At 29.4% G+C, this 23,373-nt stretch overlaps 1 protein-coding gene across 1 annotated transcript in view; it reads left to right on the forward strand.

Moving 5' to 3' along the window:
- Window positions 1-23,373, forward strand: part of LOC116766435 (protein O-mannosyl-transferase TMTC1-like) — a 70,001-nt gene that overhangs the window by 7,594 nt on the left and 39,034 nt on the right. Inside the window, exon 2 of the mRNA XM_032656274.2 lies at window positions 19,456-19,815. Coding sequence (XP_032512165.2) covers window positions 19,478-19,815 — 338 coding nt within the window. The 5' untranslated portion in view covers window positions 19,456-19,477. The remainder of the gene's footprint in view (window positions 1-19,455; window positions 19,816-23,373) is intronic.

Raw genomic sequence — 23,373 nt, forward strand, 5'->3', positions numbered from 1 at the left:
TTATACCAAAATAAAACATGTATTTGTAAACTTACTTGATAAGTATTTGATAAATGTATTTATACAAATTATCCCATATTTCAAAATTAATATTAATATTTTTTTGGATTTTTGGCTTCATTAACATAAAACAATTATATTTTGTATCATTTAAATATTTTGTTATCTTAATCCTCTACAGTAAAAAAGAGAATCATTTCCTGTTAATGTTAAAAAGAGAAAAGAGTCCTTCTATTTGATAAAACATAAAATAAAAAATGTCTAATTGGAATAAAACATCTCAAGTCATAAAACAATATTTATATTTTAAAGCCGACTGATGTTTTATAGTTCATTCATTTTTATTTAACGTCCGTTAAAGAGACACAAAGAACATGGATTGCTTACATAAACTTAATAATGAGTAATGGAGTGTCCGTCTGTCGTTTTCAATGCTCATTACAAAGTCCGTTTAACGTCAGAGCAAAGAGCAAAGTGATTTATGCGGCTCACTGGACAACCGGATTACAGATGCCGGCTATGCCTTGTGGGACTGTTTAATAAATTGATTATGTTATTTATTAACATCTCACAGTTACAGAGAATTTAATATTCTTTTCATGTTAAGCAACCGTCAAATATAAATGTAATATTGCGTAGTATGGTATACCCCATACCACAAATACAAGTTGTATTATTTACTTATGTAAATTCAATAACCGAAGTGATAAAGCAAAGTCAGCTATTGTATATATGTATAATTACAAATAATATAGTTGTCTATCAAGTCCATGAATATTCATAACCTATAACAAATATGTCGAAAAAATCAAACAAAAAATTCCATACGTAACTTATAAAAAAGACCTCTTTCAATAGGCAATTTCTATGTAAATGTGTAAAGTTCAGGGCTTTAGCAACAATAGCTTGACCTTCAGATTCCCTAAAGTCAGTGGTCACCGACAAAGAATGGGCAAGGAAAATGTGGCGTTATGGCTGAAGTAAAAATTATGGAATATATCACAGCACATCCAAATGTTAATTAATTTACGAAAATATTCTAGATGGGAAATGCAATTTAGTTTTATACAATAGCAAAATGAACCACAAAACAATGTAATTATAATATATTTATGGGCTATTTATATGATTACAACGGAGACATTAGTGATTTTATTTCTTCGCGCCACCTCGATTGTATCGCAGCCAGCGTGAAAGTATGATTAATATTATTGGTGAATTTTATGTTGACATAATTGTATTGAGGCCATTTGTATTAATGGTTAGTATAACATTTATGGGCCTTGCGGAAAAATACAAATGGAATAAAATGTGTAGTATAAAAGAGTGGATTATCACTCTTTTATAATATACATTTTATTAACGTTAGTTCTGACATATAAATTGAATGAACGGAGACCCCGGAAATAGAAATTCTTGATAGATTGTTTTTAATTTAATAAATGTTATTATTATTCAATCTTATATCACCGCAAACGTAAATTATAACAGAGCGTTTGATTTGTATCAAATTGTTAGAGTACTAACATATTTACTTTACCTCATCTCATTTAAAGCTCAGAAAAAAAAAAAAAAATACTTTTACATGAGTTTAGATACAACATACTTATTCAGCAGTACAAATCAAACAATACTATTAATTCGTGGTTGAAACGTAAAGTTCATTAATTAAAAGTTGATTTACAACGTCAAAATTGTAGATGCGATTGTAATCTCTAGATAAATGTATTTAGGTATGCAAATAGCGTGCGCAAATAATGTCATTAAAGCGACAAAAGAAAATAGGAGCGACAATAGCATCGTTATCGCTAATAACTCATCGTTAACTTTAAATGGACTTTCAGTAAGGGAAAGTGGTCGTTTTCACGGAGTGTCAAATGTTGCTGTCGTGGTCTCTAAAGTTAGAGTAATAAGGTACATATTTCCGGAATATTCCATTTACAGAAAAGTTCTAATGACACTCGTTTACTTACGTGATTGCAGAACAAATAACTTGTTTAGTCTAAAAATTGTAATAACTGTTTGTAAGGTTTTTGTTACAACGGCAATGGTAAGTCAAGAAAGTTGTATACATTTTTTATTAGCAAAATTTTCAGAAGTGTCAACAAAGTTGTTAAAATATTACCGACCATAAACGAGATTAGCGCTCAATTCATATGAAATTAAAACAGCATAAAGATTTCAAACATGTTATAGATTTTTTTTGTATAATTGATGAAACTAAAATCAATGCTTAAGGGAATTAATATAAAAATCAGTCAAAGATGTGGTAATGTGTGGCTAAGAGAGATAGGCCATCATAATTTTAGATGAAAAGAGATTGGATGAGTATGTCGCCAAGATGTGAAGGGGATGTTGAGGGGGGTGTGGGGTGACGATAGTGAGTAAAAACTAGAATTAGATGAAGATTGAAAGTTGCTCCAGTTAACAAGATCATGAGGTTAGCGTGATATTGGCATGTTATGAGAAGAAAGGAAAACACGTAAGAAGATAAGCGATGACAATCAACGTTAATGGACACAAAGTAAGTAAGACCGAGGGGTTGTGGATGAATTGTGTGAAAATTTTTATGTAAAATGGACATAAATTTAGATAAGAGAGGAATACAGTAAATAATGTAATTATGTACTGTACATAATGTGTTTTTACATAAATGGAAGAAAGCAAGACGATAATGATGATGTTAAATTCTACACATATTTGGTGCATATGTAACCTTCTTAATGCAGCTTCCTTATCATGGTTAGTTTGTGCTTCAGGAGTACTAATCTCTTCTCTATTTCGCTACTATCAATCTATCCTTTCTTTTACTTGCCTATACCCATAATTTTAACATATGTAAGTGTTACAAGGTTTCCCTAAACTAAGCTGATGACTTTCCATTTAATCTCTTATTCTTTTTAAAACTAGCCCTTTAAAGTTGCTATGAACAAACCATGTCCTTATTCCAGTAACATAAAATGTGAATATAAAAATTGTATTATCTTTTAAGAGGTAAATTTCAATGAAAACATTCCATGAGTTTCGATGCCTGAGTGGGTCGTATTTAAATTTCGTCATTCGGTATAATAGAATTTTCCTAGACAATAATAGTAGCTATTTCAATGGTATTTCCATTGAAGACTATGAACATCACAAATTGAATGTTTCATTTTAAGTTCTTAAATAGATATTGCGTATTTATAGAAATAAATAGGTAAGTAAGGTTTCAATATATATTAATAGGAGGACTAAAGGTTTGTAAACAATACAGTGAATTAAGAAAAGTCGGATGGCTTAATATTATTATTTTGTTAAACATATCAGTTTTATATTTTTTTATAAATCAATGAATATAATTTTAACCTACCAATATTTATGAAGACCCATTAATTTTAGAAAATAAATTTTAAATAGTCACTGATTAATGAAATGGAAAAGAGGAGCGAAAGAAAATCGCCATAGTGAAAAATATATCCAAAAAAAAGTTTAATTTACATTACAGGGTAAAAAAAGAAGGTCAAGTTAAGAATTAGATTACAAAGTTAACTTGAGCGAGTTTGAGACAATGACTGACGAGAGTCTACGTCTACGTCGTACTTTATATGTGGCTTCCTGCCATACTCTTGTGTCGGTTGCAGAATTCCAATAACACTAGGAGTTAACGCAAAATTTTCATATTCACAAAGTGGGAATTGAATTCAAATTGGGTAGCAGATTTCAGTGACAGGAAAATGTTTTCCGAACGAATTATAGTTGATGAATTTGTACCTTTAAAGTGCACGTCTTATATTAAAATGTTTGTTTACTAAATATGCTGCAAACATTATTAAAATATAAAAGTTTTATACCTTAGTACCTTCTCAGAGTACCCACATAAAGTATCTATTCAAATAAAGTGGTCTATCGAGAAGGTGGTCTTTTTATGAAATACTTTAGATGCTTGTCTAAATATATTTAAAATATCCAATGAAAGTTGAAACACTCTGAAATAACAATAATCTTTATCTGCTAAAATTAAAATTTGCAGCATTAGATATATAAATATCTATTTTGTCCCTCTGTGAATCAATTGCCAATTTGTCAGATAACAGTTTAACGTTCTAATTAACATTAAATACAAATTTATTGCAGCAACGAAAAATAAATGCTTTACATAGATTCCGACTCGTTTATTATTTAAATCATGTCATGAATTTAAATACATTCGGTAGAACTAAAAATAAAATATATAACATTTTATTTTAACGTTAAAGCCCAGCGATCCAAGTCAATAGAAACAGTCGCTTGGTGTCAATCGAATCGGTCAATGTTTGTTCATCGATTACTCGAATCAGCCTCGCCTCAGTCAACATGCACTCGATACCAACTCATTTACCTAATGGCATCGAATAAATATACCCGCTATCAAATAAATATCGATTATATTTCATAGTAATTATGAGAGTTTCAATGATTGAGGTTACAAGGCTCGAATTGATTTCGAAACTTCTGTTGGATATCGTTTGTTTAAGTCTTTATTGATTTTTATGTACTGTTTGCGTATGAGTGGGCTTTAATTTATTTGTTATCAAAATAAAATTATTTACGTAGGCATCCGATATAGGATTGAGAAGATAATCTCCGAAATATAAAGTCCAGTTTTCATGTTTGGTTGGTGCTAAAAGTAGGTTTATTATATTTATATTCCAATCAAATGCAATCAGCTGCAAGGCTATCATTACAGCGAATGACGATTTATTATTAGAGTATTCAACTTTATAACCACAGTTCCTGTTTTACAAATAGATAATGTGATTTATATGAAAATTAGAAATTAAATTAATACAAACATTATTAATTATACTTTTATATCGTTTAATGCATCTACAAATATGATTATTTGAACATTTGAGTAAAAAATCTGTTATTAATATTCTAATAATAAGTGTTTTGTATTTCACGTTATGTGATTATTATAATTAGCTGTGTCAGTGAAATGAGCTTATCTTGTCTCGCATAAAATTGAGCATAATACATACAACACATGTAACAGAAGAGACGTGATTGGAAGGATTTATAGTATTAAGATCATAAAGACTCACTGATCATTGAAATACCTCTGCTTATTAAATTATTAAGAAACATTACTTGTATAAAATAATTTCATAAGTAGATATAAAGATGTTAAAGTGAATTAAAGGAAGCAATCAATGTTAAATTCTGTTACATTTATGTTTTGTAACACAGAAAACATCTCCGACAGAACATTTCATTGCTACGCCCAGCCACAAAATAAGCTGCAATAATCGTGCATCGCGTAAATCAACCACATACTGGAAATTTGTATCTAATATTACAAATTAATGATCTCATTTGAATTTCTACCACATGACAATTCCCGATGCCAATAGTATTATTATTTTCCATAGAAGTATGTGTTGTATAGAATCCTTATTTGAATTTATTAACGCCAACAAATGTTGATAGTTGCCAAGAGACATATCGATGAGGCTTTTAAGTTAGTAATGCACAATGGACGGTAGACCATAGCTATTTTCAGATTACTGTCGACTTCAGGATCAATGCACACGGAAATTTGAATATTCTCAACAATGAGTACGGACGGACGAGTAAAAATAACACTTGTGTTTGTTCAATGAAGATGGCGCAACATGTGCATGTCTGAGCGAACACTCAAAATAAATACGATGTTATAATATTAACAGAGCCGATTTATTTCAAACCAAGAAATAAATCGTATTTATTTGCTATATACCTGTATTGTAAATATACATTTGAAAATAATCTTTTATAAATGCTCAAAACTCACATTTTATGGCACAATCTGGCATGTTCCCTTTGTCAACTTTGGCAACTTTGTCGTTATTAATGGATGGTAAACAAATAATATTGTCGTGAATTTCAGTCGCACTTATTCTGGTATAAAATAATACTCAAAAAACGTTAAAATTCCTTCAATTCAAGTTCATATTAATTCCAAATGGTTCATTGGTATTCGTCGGTGACTTCGTGTGTAAAATTGTATTGGACGGAGAGAAATGTATGAAGTATTTTACAAAATAGCTATGGTAACTAAACCGTAGTGACATCTATAGTCTATGTCACATGATTTCCTACACAATACAAAGGTTATACCGTGGTATTGAGGGAACTACATGCAATTGTGGGTTAAATTACGGCCGACGTCTTATTGTGATATCCAAGACACATTACTGTAAAGTTTAGTCATGGTTTTGCATTGAATGTAAAAAGTTTAAGTGATGAACATGTCTTAACGACATTTGTAACTCAATAAACTTGTGTCCACATCTTTTTAAGGGTCATTGAACATTCCCACACTCTAGTGCCATTAATCTTATCCATTTTTTGTCAGCCCAGCCGTGTTGTTTTCCTCAATCCCTTCAATATGGGACATAATATGTATACTGTTTTTTTACTGATTATTTTATAACCAATGATTAGTGGCGTGGATCGTCACATTGATTTTAACTCTCAAGAAGTATTGTATGTGTAAAGCTGATTTAATATTTGGCGCCTGAGCTATGTTGGTATTATTTGAGGGGTCCAGAGCTTTGAATAATATGCACGGGTAAAATATAACCAATGTTTGTATTTGGACGAGAAATACAATATTAAGATATTATGGTTAGCTTAAAATTTTTTAGTCAAAGTTATTGACATTAATAATTAATAAATTATTTCAACTACACATATGGATATTGATGTCGAAACGTATGTACATATATATGTTTTCTTTACCAAATATTTTTAACATCAATCAAACAATTTCACTTTGGTTTTTTTATTTGTAATTATTATACTGTAAACCGAGTATTTCATGTACCTAAACATACAAATTGCAAAGAATTATTCTTTATATTTTTTCCTAAAATTGACTAAATTAATTCCTACTCATTATAAAAGCGGACGTCGGATATAGCGTAAACATTCAACATAAACAGTTCGGGAAAACCTTCAAGTTTTTAATTTATTAAGGATAAACAGTTAATTAATTAATTATAATGAATATCCACGCTGTTATTAAATGTATAACATTTTGTTTACAATCAGTAGCGATATGTGATACGTTACGAAAGTGTATAATTTTAGTACTAACCGAATAATATTATAACGGTTTATCCCTACTGCAACACACAGCAACAATATAATGCTCTTCAAATTATACTGTATATATATAAATCATATTTTCTCTCAAATTATAAAAAAAAAATTCTATTGAACTGAATGAAAGATAGATACGTCAAGAAATAATAAAATAACGAATATACTCAACATAGTTAAGCTAAACAATAATACAGGGAATTCATACTAAATAAATATGAGAATAAAATTGGATTCACAAAAAAAAAAATGTTTAAAACAAGCTAACTTATATACAGATATATTTAGTATTTTTTGTTTACCTCGGCAGCTACATGGTGGAGGCAATTACGGTAGAGGCGTTTCACATAACTGTGTATGATTAAGAAATATTACATTAAAATTCAAAGAAATAAGGACAAATCTATACTTCAGTCTTTAATGCAAACCGCTGGACACAATTCTTATTGAAATGATATACCTTTGTCGAGCTATGAGGTCTATACATAAATTATTGTTAGATTAACAATTATTAATAATAGTACTAGTAGTAGAAGTAGTAATCATTAATCAAAGAATTAAAGAAGCTAGAACGCACTATGCCGGAACTTCAACGTTTGAATCCAGATCGCGTCAACGAATTTTTATTTCATATTTTCCACTCAAATTTTAATTTAAATAGCACAGATACTTAAACGTTATTAACATAAGCGTAACAAAAGAATGAATTATTGTTAGTATAAAATAAAAGCGACAGCTGTGTGGAAGGGTCCTCACAACCCTAATGTCAATAATTTTTAATAGCCATAGTTGACTAAATAATTCTATCCAATTAGCGAAACCCTAAAGCGAAATCAATGGCATATGGCAGAGAGTCTAAAATCACGCTATTGCAATTACGAGTCACGTCCGCATTTATGTCTCAGTCGCACGTGTGCACGCAGCCTTACCGTGAAACGTTTATTTATTCATGGAAGCCAGCACGCGATTTGGTACAATTCCTCACTTTATAATGGCTTTTAAATGATTTTTAATATGAAAAATACTTCGATTGTGTTATCTATGTAAAAAAAGAATTCCAGTTTAATGGATGTTACAAATTAGTTTTTGGTTCTCATAAATTTATTAATACCAGATTATGAATAATACCTATAAGTGTTTATTGTATCATAAAAAAAACACATAAAAAATTATTTTATATTGTGTGACCATTCACACAGAAATACACTTTCGTCTTTAATTTTAAATATTGAAATTGATTTCCACTCCCTAAAACTTCAATACCTGAAAAAGTTGTCTTGTTAATTTTTATAAAAGATTAATCTTAATTCCGTAATAATTTTTTTCACATCCTTTTAGTAATGACAGTTCCTAGATTTTATGGACTTTTGAAATCGTAATTGGCATGTATTTGTTAGATAGGCAGGAAATAAAGTTGTATAAAACTACACGCTTTTTGAATTATTTTGAATGTATTACGTTCTTAACGAAGCCGTGTGTATTAACCGAAACCATATTTATACTTATACACCCCTTATAGAGCTGTTTATTATATCTTTTCGTGTCACTCTGGAAGCCGTGATTTGTTCTGTCAACGCTTTACTAACAGGAAAACGATAACCTGTATTTAACTGAAATCTACCATAAAGCTATATAATAAGGTCGACATTCCCTCCAATTAGGTTCGACTTATATCGCAATCTAGAGCTGTCGGCTTTAGTTAGAAGTGGGATTATGAAACTTATTTAAAAGGAAAATATATTTAGCTATTGGATATATTTTTTAATTCCTTCCGATTACTTCATGTTAAAAGCGTAATGGTACAATTTACAATAATCACAAAATATTAATTATGATGATTTATTAATGTGAAATTAAATAAATCCATGGTTTTAGCGTTTAGATCTATTCTTTGAAATGTACTACAAAGCAATCACCAGGCTATACTTAGTTCGCCAAATCTCGTTCACGTCTGCTGTATGTATATAAGTATTTTAAATAATTATTCCCTTAAAAAATATACACTAATATATATATATAAAACGTATGATTTTATTTTGCCTTTATTAGAAATGGCGAATGTAATATAATATAATAAAATAGGTAAGGAAACCAATAATACTGATGTGTAAGGTAAATATATCGGATGACAAAACGGTTACCAATAAGAGGGTTATGAATATTCAATAAGGAGAAAATTACCTAATACAGTAAAGAGACAAACAAGCAAAGTAATAAAACGGAGAACTTGCGAAAGCCCAGTTCTTGCTTAGAATTACTAAGCCGCAGCCTCAAATCTTATTTGTTCTTCTCTCTTATTAACTTGAATTTGTATAATGTCGGTGTATTTAAACACAATTGCCATATTGGAGAAGTTTCGCCTTAGTATGGCTCATTACACAAAGTGCTGTATTCGGGTCGCATATTATACTACAGATTACAAAATAGCACTGAAAGAACGACGTCCATGTAACCATAGAAGAGATAAAAACTACGGTCTTAATGATGATCCTAATTAAATATGAGCACTATTCATCATTATTTCACATATTAGACAACGCATTTCACATTCTATTTTAATAAAACTAGTTTTCTCTTTAAATAACATCAAACTCCGACGATATTATGATGTAAAACTTAAAATTTCATTTGTTGGAAGGGTTTTTATATTGTAATTATAGGAATTTTTATCTTAAATTTTATTTGAGACTATTTTTAGCAAATTTATATAAAAATGTTACGGAGAATCAAAAAATATTTCAAACTAAAAAGATTACTGTTATAACAAAGGTTTTGAAAGCATTGCAACTTTTATTTCCGACAATGAGTATTAATTTACATCGGATTTTACTTTATTTATATAACAAGCAAATAGAAATACATTTGTTTGTATTTTTTCTGCTATTAAATTTCTAGAATATGATGTTGCAAGCTCATCTCGATTAATATTAAAGACCATTTGTTCTGTATTATTCTAAGCGAATTGATGATAATTACTTATGCTGTTGAATTAAAGAAACGGTAAACTTAAGTGTAATTTTTCAAGAGACGACTTGTAAAAAGGAAACCTTTGAGGCGATGTTAAATAAATACTTATAATATATCTTAAATGGTCTTCAAAACATGTGGGTATAACTTAAAAGAGAAACAAAACCAGGTTCGTTTACAAAATAAAAAAATCTGAGGCAAGAGGCGTCGATAAGCAAACAGTCTTTGAATATAATAGCCTCTTAATCCAAGGCACAGCGACGTAATTTAAAGAAAAATAACATTAGCAATTCAGATTACGCCTCTATCGGGCTTTTATTAACCGTCAAATGGAGAGAGGAGGGCAAATTGACTTTTCAGAAGGTCGGTGTTGATCGCAAAACTCGATTTATCTGACGGAGTGGATGTCATATTTTCTTAGCGATCGCGACTCGACAATTTATGACAGGAGGCGTTCGTTGTTTAAACGGAATGTTTAAAAGTTTAAAAACCAAAGTTCGAGCAAGTTACTCTACAGAAGACTTCAATATAGGTATAATGAATAGGTGGCGCGTTTAGTTTTGAAACGAAGCTTTTATTACTCAATGATATGTTAGATTTAAAGTAAGGTATAGAAATAAAACAGTTTTAATGACAACATCTAAGTGAATTTCAGTCGTGTTATATAAATTTTCTAATTAATACCGTTCATCTTACAGCGCAATATCCGATGTTAACGTTGTAGCTATATTGTATATAAAAATACAATCAAGATATCCGTTTAATTAAAATCGGTGTCTAAGCAAGTCGAAAGGTGTTATAACAATGAAACCGTTTCCCCTCAGGATATCTGCTCAACCTACTTTGTCAGATCGGAAATTTGTTAAGTTGACGACAACTGTATTCAATTTAATGATTTCAAAAACTTCAGTTTTGAAACTTCGATGTGGTCTAAATTAAAATTTAAGTTTTAAGGAAAAAAGAAAAATATTATTGTTTTTATTTTCTATATATAACTTTATCACCAATTAATAGTAGAGGTTTTCCTATCGACGTCTTATATGAACATAATATTAAATCAAAGAAATGTATTATGTTCATATAAAAGCGTAATAAAACAAATATATCACAACAATTACCAGCACTTACGCACATGAACAAATGTTTCTTAATCCTGTTAATCTACTCGAAGTCTTTTAGGCCCAGCGTGACGTGATCTTCGGGTGTACCGAGCACAGTCAGTTACGGGTTGATAAAACAGAATCCCACTTAATTTGAGCACGGGATAATGGCGTCGGGGCGAAGATTGCGCGTTATGTGGCCGTAAATTAGAGGGAAGAAACGTTAGAGCTTTCTTTGTTAGTGACGATTAGCTTCTATGTAAGGGTTCGGTGGTTAAATTCTCTTAGGGGAAACTTAATCTTAACTTGGTAGTGTCTTTCGCCAATTTTTAATAATACATTTAAATACCATTTTTATGGATTGATACTAAAGTAGGATACTCTTTCTAAATGGAATTGTGCTGTAAGAAAAAATCAGATTTAAATAATAATTTCATCGGTGATTGTTTTCTCGTTTGTGTTTTACTATTTATTTAATTTGATAAATAATTTCACTTAGTCATATATCTGTTGATGTCAGACTTTAACGGCACCAAAATGTATTAGAGCTGAAGTAACTAAGTTCATAATGGAGTTGAACTAAAACTCTTAGATTAGAACTTTTAAGACGAATTTATATAATATGAGGAGATATGAAATAAATTATTTACTGATTAGAAGGAGTCACGTATGTGTATAGTCATGAATGCATTCTCAGCCAAACTGAACGAGTCAGAATATTAGTGTAAGGAATCATTGACCTATTTATTTGATAAATATTTATACGGCTTTTTCTAAAAAAAGGTTTGGACAGGACAGACGGCCTTTTTAGAAAGTGAACCTTCTAAAAAAAACAAATGTTCGTTATTTTAAGGGGATTGGATTTTATTGAATTGAATATAAAAAATTACAAAAACTTTTTTCGTATGAACTATTGTCGAATACTCGAGGTAATGTAAAGGCATTGTTATGAAAGTACTACTTTTTTATATGAGAAAATGTCGAGATATCCATCAATGTATTGGAAATTCCTAAATGTATTAACAAACTTTAAAGACCTCAAAGTTGAAAGTACTTTCTGGTGTAATGGAATTTTAATAGTACAGTATAGAACTCTGAACAAAAAGGGCAATTTAAAGTTGCTCCTAAGTTTTTATTGATTTAGGTGCTCTATTATTTAATAATTGAGCCCGACAAGACTTTATTTTATTTTAGCATATTTTAAACGACGTTGTATAAGATAGTTTAAGATGAATTACGTTTCGAAAAACGATAAAATTTTTATTGATCTCAACTATATTAATGTTTTATGTCAGCAAACACTCGAAGCTAGTTAAAGAGAAAATAAAAAAAAAAAACACAAATGACTGATTAATTTGGTCACCTTTGTATAAAAATACTTCAATATAGAACACAACAGTCATAAACAATCAGTAAAATAAAAAAAAAGCTTAATGACTTTTTATTTTAATTTCTTCCAGACTTTAATAATATAGTTTTATTCTTTCTTTACAAAATGATCTGTTTACTTTCAAAATGAAAATAAAAATGAAAAAAAAAAGGTTCTGAAAATGCATTTCATCTAAAATCTTTTACAATGACATCAACGAAATCTGTAAATTTTCTCGAACAATAAATGTATCAAAATTAAATTCAAAATATATTAAAATATTTATGTGTCCACACTAATCCTCCTAATCCTCTGACAACACCGGTCTCATGCTGTATCGATAATCCCATTAAACCTTTCGGAGTAAATAAAACCAGGCAATATGGTCTCTATTTACTAAGCATTAGTGACACATATTGTCAAAAAAGATATGAAATAAATAATATTACATTAGGATGAAAACATTTAAATATTGCTGAATAAAATATCACACTCTTCATTATTTAATGTCGCACTATCTTGGAATGGTCCCCGCACCTGATTTATGACTCTCGTACAGTTATTAAGATACCCAGTCCCCGATAAATCATGCTTGGACAAAACGCATTTGTGGGATCTGCGACAATGTTTTTGTAAGTTCAGCACAGTGACTTTGGATATTCGCTGTAAAGAGGAATAATATGAATTATTCACTTATGTTAACATCGGTAGCATTAAATTGACTTAACCTTCTTATTTATTAATGAACTCTTCATAAAATCTTGTTATATTTGGAAGAATTTAGACAAATATAATTTACCTTATTGCCAGATCTGATAAGTAGAATACATACCCTTTCACTTGAAATCCTGGGAGATCTTATTTTTTTAACTGTAAATAATTTTGTTTCACACTATCTCCATTAATTACTTGTTTTTTTTTTAGTTTTTTTCTTTCATCATTTAAGAAAATCTAAGTAGAAAATTACATGCTTGGCTATTTTCTAAGAAATATTTATTTAAAGCTCATTGCAGAGTTTCAATTTTAACTTGACTATTTTGGTACTGAAGTATTAAAGCCTTTAATAGCTAATTACATCGTTTCGATGGAATGGTAGAGGTAAAATTATGATGAAAGTATTTTTAATCTATTAAATTATTATTATTATAAATATGTATAGTGGAAATGTTTTAAAATTTAAAGCATTTTTATAATAAAAAAAAATACAGTATAATCTGCATATAAAATTTGAATATATTTTTTTTGTATATAAACACAGAGCTGCTCAGGAACACGTCATCATTGAAATGTGTCAGCCGTTAAACTCAAAAATATTAAAGCTAAAGTCATATTTAAACAAAAAAGCATTAAAAATATATATTACTTTATCATTAAGCTTTTTAAATAATAAAAAAAATCAAGTACATATAAAACAAAAACTGTAATAAAATGGATCTTATCATTTGTAGACGTCCGAGAAGAATGTAAAACTTCTTGGATGTAGTTTTTATTGAGATGATTTCGATAAATTTAAATAATGCGTCTAGACCCTCAGGATTTCTAGACTTGGATATATTGTTAGATTTCACATATGACATAGAAAAGTACAGTCGTTATTGTAGAATGATAAGAAATCTCGATATTATTCCCTCAGATTTATACTTCATATTACAACAATTGATAGCTGTAATTGAACGAAAAAAGATGGGTTTATTTATTTCATGATGTTCGGACATAAAATATATCTCAGATAAAGATGCTTCTTGTAATAAAAATATTGTATTAGCTGTATCTGTAGAAACAAAGAATCTGTAGAAAAACTTAATAAATAAATAAAAGGGATTTAATGGTTATGATGTAAATAAATTATTATCATATTGACGAGAAGACTTTGTGTTACCGGAGCTTTTAAGGTACTTATATATAAACTTTTTAAGACACAGATATTCTAAATAGTTAATTTACTCGAATACAGATATGTCCTGTCGATCAGCTCTTATATATAACCGTTCAGTAATTTTAGTGATAATGAATAAATGAATAAAACGTAAAACAATTTACAATGGTGGCCTGTATTGGCGAACACCTACGCCTACACCTACGTTTTCTATCTCAACTTACGTCCTAACGGCGCTTGGGCGTAACTATGGCCTTTTTATGGATGTTAGTAAATGACTCGACCCACGTTCCCTGGCAGAACGACCGCGATGGCTTCCTGAGTAGGGGGAAATGAAAATGAAAGTCATGCTTGAGTTTTTTGTTCTGTCAGAGATAAGTGCGTCGTACGTGAAAATGGGGTCCTTTAGACCAGTAGACTAAATAAGCCTACGTCATTGTGAGGGTTGTACGTGCAGTGATTCTTTGCTTTCACCTTTGTTGGACGGTTTTATAAAAGGGTGTCAGAGAGTATCATCGGAAGTTTATACTCCGAGCGTTCGCTGTTAAAATGAACTGTTCTCAAAGAGTTTGCGTCTGGTTTTAATAGCTCAACATTTTTCGTTTAATGTGCTAGAAATTTTTAAGCTGGATAGGAGACGTTTAAGACACTAACCAGATAACGATTGAATTTATTAAATGACTAGTTTGAGGAATAGTCTGTACTGAAGTGGATTTACCGTGGTTTTTAATAGGACTTTAGAAGGGAAACCGGATACGGGTTGAAACAATAATTAATTAAAGCCCGTATAAAATGCTTTATGAAACAAAAATTCGGAAATTTTAAAGCGTTGCATACAAAAACTTTTGAATTAATAAACAATTACAACGTTCCAGCATCGTCCTTCATTTATTAAGAGATTGAAATGCGAAATTATTTTTATTTATTAAGAAATATGTTTTTGTTACATCTTATACAAGTTATTTTAATTATATAAGTATTTTTGTAAACCTGTTTGTAATTCAAACACGTAAAATCCGATAGAATTTTAATAAAATATTTTTCTAAATTGAAACTTAACTGTTGTTCCCAAATAACATGATGAAATTCAATAATAAGTTCCAAACAGTTTTGAATAAAATTTAGTTGGAATATAAATATGAAAAGAAAGTACTGACGAGAAAACTTATTTCCAATTTATAAAGACGTGTCTATGTATGAAAAAGCACATTTAGAAATTAAATAAATTTGAAAAGCATTAATCAGAAACAAAACAACAAGCTTTCCAAGCTATCCAAGCTATCCAATACAAGTAAAGTAAAAGCTTGTTCATAAATCTGTACATTTGAAACAAAAAGAAATAGCCTAATCGCCCCATTACGGTTTGGGAACAGCTATTGCTAGCTTTTAAGCCGGTCGTTCGCACCCGGCAGCAATTTGCGACTAAACGTCCAAGGAAATGGAGGCTGGGATTACGTCCCTCGGACCAACTGATTAGACACCGTATGCCTGTGATAAATGTTAACAGTGCCCCATCTAGGTATATTATATACATACATGTATTTATTGTGACGATATAGAATAATAATCTTTATAAATGAATTCTATCGTAACAATCGAGAATTTAATAATGAACATCAAAACTAATCAATTAGTATCGTGAGAAACAAAGTTAGAGCCCCTATTGTTACACCAGCAAGTTGTAACGATAATGAATAATTGGATTAGTGACGGAAAATTCAATTGTAACTATTTGCAATTCCGTTGATCCCCGCCTTTGTCTGAGTCTGTCTGTGACATTTAAAATGATGATTAATTCTAACAATTGGAAATGCCATAAAGAATTTTCAATATGTTTATGTTTGAGGAGGATGGAACCAGGCAGTGTTTTACTTAAAATTACAAACGTCATTCATTTAGAATACTGATAAAAGCATAATAAACATCAAAATTGATTGAGCGATGGAATTTTAAAAAAGGACAAATGTATTTCTACCTTTACTGTGATAATATAAAATTGTATATAGCATTTGGAAAGACAAAATATTTATTGTTTATAATAAAGTATAAATGAGACACCTCACACTTTATCAAAGAAAGTTACTTGGATATACGTATTATAAGTGTTTACAGGAAACAAGTGGGAATAAGTAAATTAAAACTAAGAGAATATAGCTTTCTTATTGAAAAAAAAGCAACAAAATAAAACAATCATCATAGAAAGTAGCGACAGTGAAAAAAAACAAAACGTTTTGCAGACATGAATCGATGGAAGTACTATCTCCATAGTAATTGAAAAGATTTATAAGGTACTTTCATATTTGAATGCAGCGGTAGCTAGTGACAGCTCATTGTAGGTCCCGGACAAACTAAACCGTTTATTTTTATTATTGGATTCAGATATTTGCATTTTACTTAGTCTCGCTACTTACACTTTTAATTTGAAAGTAATTTAAGAATTACCTTAAACTTCTTTTCTATTATTTAATTTTTAATATTTAATTGCATTTACTTTTGCTTTGTTATAACAAAGTAACTTTGTTACGAGCTAACCTGAACATGTATCAAATGTGCACGCATGACAGCCGACCACGAAATTAATTAAATATTTTAGTAGAAAATTAAAACGTTGAATGTTTTTGTACATTTATAAATACATGCAAACGTGTAATGTTTTTTGCAGTTATATTAAATAGCAAATAATTTGTTACATACATATGTGTATGGATTTTGTACAAATAAGTATATACGTATTGATTTTGTTCCAAAGCAATAATTTTAATTTAAGACTATGGATATCCATTTTTTTTCATAATAATTTATTTTTCCTTAACTTCAAAAGTAACTGAAGGCCATATGTATCTTAAGGAGCTTAATGTATATTTATTTTTACTATATCAAGTTTATTTAGTAAATATAAGAAAAAACAGATTAAATTCTAACAAATATACTTTAAGAATATTTAATTGCACCACAGCAAATGGTATTCCTAATGACAAATTTATAAAATTCTCTGTGTAATTTTAAAATTAGTTAATTTCAACTTCAGTAAATGTGATAAAAAAATATTTTACTCGTACATGGGAATATATGACTTCAAATTTTATTCCAACTTAAAGTACGATATCCTTAATTTCATATGTTACTTTAATCATAATTTAACTGCTTAAAATATTAGAAAAGTATTGACTATACGATCCATATTAATTTGGATGTGCCGTCACATAGAGCGCTAAATAAAAATAAACATTGACATACGAATATAAATTATCATACATTATTTAGGTCGTAACCAAAATATCTGTCAAATAACGCTATCGTCATGAAAATGTATAATTTGCGAATATTCAGCATAAAATTATGAACGGGCTCCATCAAGCGAGTCGTTTATTAATTTTATGTTTGTAATAAACACGGTAAAGTGTACTACGTGCCATAAATACAACAAACCAACCTGTAAACTAACCTGCACTGATTATTGCGCTTCATAAACGAGACAGCATTTAAACCAGCCAATGCTACGAGCACAATTGCAACGATCACTTTTTTTATTTCTTTTCTCTTGTAAGATAAAGAAACTAAATGTATTACAAACTTCGGTGCGCTTCATATAGATTAATAGGAGTTCGGAAAAATGTGTGCTGAAATAGCGTTTCATAAAATATGAAATTGCACAGTCACCTGAAATACACTCCACTCCAATTTACGTATTAATTGAAAGAGAAAAGCGTGTAAATTTGCTTACAATACTCTTTTACCTCAAGCTGACGCATTATATTGTTTTGATTTTTCCATGTGCTCGTATGTGTTAAATATATATAAAAGGGAGGTTTTGTTATGAATCTTAACTGCTTTTTATACGTTACAATTCATGCAAACCTTTGTATCGTGACGGTTGTATCATCTTGAATGTTGTATGTTTTTTTTTTGAGAACAATGCCATCCAGCTATGGAAAATGACTTTAATCTAATTGAGAATTTAATCATCGCTGCAATATTTGGTAATTTAAACCATCGTAATAAACCGCCGGCAATATTTCATGCTAAAACCGAAGCCGTGTTAGCACATGCTATAAAATATAGCCGATTAATCCCATTCGGGCGGACCTCTAATCTAAATAACTATTTTTCAATATACTCAGCAATATCGGGCGTTATGAATTTCGTGGGCGAAAACGTGATCTAAATATATTTGGGAAGAAAGTTGGAGAGTATTAAACAAAAATTAGGTTTTGCTCTTTTATATACGTCATTTTGAAATATGACAGAGGTTCTATTGTTGAATCTTGAAGCATCCCAGTAATAAAAACATTTTTAGGTTTTTTGATATTTTAATGAAAATAAATGTAAAAGTCAGTCTTTTCATGACTTCGGGAATGATAAAATGCATTCGGTATTTTTTGTATGTTACAAATGACAACGAACTATCACAATATTTATTCAATTTAAATTTTTACATAATTAAGGTTTATTTAAAAAATAGGTTTGGAACATAAAATTTATTACGGTCAATTTATGTTACGAATAATGTGAAATATCACGTTGTAGTATTAATGATCATTGGATATCCGTTTATATTTTAAGCAAGACTTTTTCGAAAACGTATCAAGCATTTTTGATTAATGGTATGATGGAAGTTCGTCGATGGCTTGCCATGTACCGACATCAACCGTGACATGGTAATTTTTCTATTTTATGGCCTGTTGATAGACGCTCAATAGTGTGCTTCACAATTTGTGCATAAAACGATCGTTGGATCAGAACAGCGCATAGCATAAAATATACAAGTTATGTATTGTTATTTTTACGTGACGATAAAAATAGTTTTTTTTTTGTATTGTAGATATAAACACGTATCAAGCCATGTCCAATTAGGCCTGTCGACTATCCTTTGGTGTACAGCGATTTGACATAATAATTATAATGAAACCTAAAATAACTGTAATAACTTTTACTTTTTGTTTTCTTAATAACTTACTGTTGTTACATACAGTTTTATCTAGTAATGTATCTAAAATAATTGGTTTAGAAATACATAACATTTTGTTTTATTGTTACAGATTGTCGTACTTCACTATCTCCATGTGCAAATGTAGGAATGTGACACTAAAGACACCAAGAACTAGTCCGAAAATGAAACGAAGACTCCCAATTGTGAAAGAAGAGAAGAGAAGCCCTAAGAATATTTGTAACAGTGATCTTGCTATTTATACGATGGTGATATCAACGGCGGTTTTAAGTTATGTAAACAGTTTGAACGGTGACTTCGTTCACGACGATATACCGGCTATAGTGACGAACGGTGACGTGGTAGGGAGAGGCAGTATTAGAGAGTTGTTTTTGAACGACTTCTGGGGCACGGCGATGGTTGATCCCAATAGCCATAAATCATATCGCCCCTTGACGACGTTATCATTTAGGTAAGTGATAAAACAATAATGTTGGTATAGCATTACATTTTATTCCAGAAGTATCAGCTTGAAAAGATATTCATTATTCATGTTTTATTCATAAGAATTTAATTTTTATTTTCAGTGAACTGTATGGATAAGATATGCTTATAGCAATCAGATTTTTTTAACTTTATATAAAACTTTAGAATTTGTCAAATGATTCTCATTCTCGTAATAAATTAATTCACTTCTGTGATGAATATTATTTACAAAATAAAATGTCGTAAGATTCTTCAAATAAATGCTCATAATGTCGTGTACCCATCCTCCATTCTTTCTCGACGTCTAGAAGTCAGCCATAAATATTCCCACGAAGCCTCTATTTATCAAGAGCCGCGGACTTCAAACTTAATATATCAACATAAAATCTTATTCATCGCCAAATGGATGTTTTGAAGTTCTAATGTAACGGTCTTTTAACGATCATTATTTAACTCTTTTTTTATTCTTTTATATTTAAAATGATTGATATACTTTAATGTTTTTCATTTATACGAGGAAATACAGCTGAAATTAATTGGCTTAGCTGTTTATTATTTATTAGAGATAATGGACGTTCATAAACCTTAGTTTTAAAAATATTATTTTCGTCGACTTTATATATGAACTCATTATTATATGAAACCAATTGGCATATCTTAGAGGTATGTCAACTCTTCTGAATATATAAAACCTATATAGAAGCTTTAATTTATAATAAACATCAATCTTTAAAGCGATAAAATTATAAATACTAATTTAACTTCCACCATATTTGAGTGTATAATAAAAGGACGACATTATATCATCAATACATGCAGTAGTAGATATAAAACTTTGCAAAGTTTACCTCCGTTAAGATCCAGCCTGCGGCTCTACACGTACGGAAATCCGTAGTTGGCAAGTTGATTTTGCACTCTCTCTGCAGTTCACATGGATTCAAGTCTCTGAAACTTTGTTCAGGTGCGATCGTGCATGTTTTTATTCATAACATAATCTGTTGTGTATTGAATTCATTAATAAATTACGGTCATAATTGTAAAAATAATTTAAAAGTCTATGAATCTAAATTATAACAAAGATAAAATATTGATGGAAATTATTTAAAAAATTTTAATTGATAAAGCCAATAATAATTTCAGGTTTCAAAGAATATCTACAAATATATATCATCTAACGCTAGAGAAAGTTTAACATATAAATAAGAATTATTTTCCTATGTACCCTGTAGAGTGAGGAGGCACGAGCCTGCATAATAAATTATGATAACGTGTGACGTTTGCGCAAACAAAAATCGTCCTTATCGGGTGCCGAATTTGCGCACCATGGAATGTATATTTATAGCGCTTTTGGATACTAAATTTTAACGAATTGTCATTTTAATCTCGTTCGTTACACGTGGCGGCGCAGCAGGAAACTAAAATAAATACGGTTGTGACAAGTTCGCGAACCCATTTCAGATATGAAATTAAATGAGAATTGTACAATCAGAGCTTTTTTTTTTATATACTCAAATATTATTTAGATATATACCCGCAAAACAATACTCATCAATTAATTAATTAACATATATATAGTTTATTATGCAATTAAATTTACTTATTATTTTATCTTTCTTAATAGATAATCTAAAATAAAAGTTATTAAAATCATAAATTGTGTTCCTTTGAATTGTTTAATTCCAGTTGTTACTACCCTACTTAGAAATTGTTATTTAGAAGCATTGTCGTTATAAGCAATGCTTCTTGGTAATTACTTGCATCAATTGATAATCTATATTCAATCGCTGATATGATATTTCTAATATATAGAGATACGGTCTCATATATGCTTATACGTAATAATGACCAATTCGATTAAATGGAATTATGTAATTATGAACATATTAAAATTTGTGGTCTATTTCAGTATACATAGAAGAGTGATCATTAATTAACGTAATCGTTAACGTATGTTTGTAATTAACGGTAGAATTGAACGACATTTGTTTTATATATAACAGAATGTATAATATATAATTTGAACTGTCCCTATTTTTGTCTGAAAGCCAAGTGTGTTTGCATTCTATTTTGTATAAATAGAAAATATTTTTAATAAAAAACTTAGGATATTTAGCTTTTGTAAGCCGAGTAACAAATAAAGCGGCGTTGCACAAACCTAAGTCATATTAAATAAATATCATATATAATATAAAGAGATCGTTAAAACTTATGCCATACAAAGTTCTAGGAAACTACAAATTTGTGTTGAGAATATGAAAACAAGCGAATCGCTACCGAAATCGGATTACATGGGTAGGCTTTCTCGAAAAACTTGTAGGTTGGGACTGTAATCTTATTGGGTCGTCGGGAATTGTGGACATTCTACCAGCTTTTACAAACAAGAATCAATATTAGACCAACATTTCCATTCCGTTTTTTCTATTATTATAACACAAATAATACTTTGTCTTAATATCTTTAAATAGAAATTCGAAAACATAAAGAGATATAATAGATATTTATAATCGCGTCAAGCGTGAGTTCTTTTTGATTTCGTTTCTTGTAGTTGTTGCTCGTGCTATTTAAAAGCACTATATGTTAAAAGAGATATTTTGCAATTTTTTTTATTAAATTCTATAGAGTTTAAAAATCTATTCAAAAATTCTAATCTATTATTACAAGGTAGAACGTTAGACAGCTGTTATTATCGTAAAATGTGTTTTAATTTTAAATATAAAAAAAAATCACAAAATCTTTATAAAAGTAATATTGTGTCCTTATTTTTGAATCTGTATTTTTAATATTTGAGGTACTTCGAATAGGCGTATTAAGTAATAATATGTTTGAGATTCTTCAAAAATAGTTTTAGGCCTTTATACATTTGAGTTACAGCGTGTAAGATAAGCTTCCCACTTTATTTTAGGTTTTGGTTAGAGCCTTTCCTTCGATAAATATCTTAATTATATATTAAAATTTATAATTTTAATAATATATTTCACCGTATGCGATATAATCACACAGGAATTAAAAAAGTTATGAAGGTATGTGCGAAAATGTACTTCCTTTTGAATGCGTAATATTATAGTATAAAAATAAATATTATATTGCAATCTTTTTCGTATTATAAAATCAAAATATGTAAAAAAATACATTACCTTCTTTACTTCTTTTTCGTATTTATTGAGATTATCAAGAAATACTATTTGAAATCAACATTCATTTAAAAAAAACATTGAAATATAAAAATTTCTATTAATATTATTTAAAGAATTCTTCTAAGTTTTCGTATAATAAAATAGTATTTCAATTTAACTTTGTAAATAGAAAAAGCTTTACCTTTTTTCAACTCTACTAATGTGCTGTATTTATTTAAAGTTGAAACTTATATTTCAAGTTAATATTGAAGTGTGAATATATGTCTAGTTTTCAACATTTCCTTATAGATAAAGCTTCCTTTATTAGCATTAAAGAAAAGGCGTAAAATATAAATGGAACTTTATTTGATTGATAGAATAAATTTATATTGTGTGTAAAACGACATTGTAATGGTTTGTATTCGCGTGTC

The sequence above is a fragment of the Danaus plexippus genome, chromosome 15 (assembly GCF_018135715.1).
Source record: "Danaus plexippus chromosome 15, MEX_DaPlex, whole genome shotgun sequence".
Classification (NCBI taxonomy): Eukaryota; Metazoa; Arthropoda; class Insecta; order Lepidoptera; family Nymphalidae; genus Danaus; species Danaus plexippus.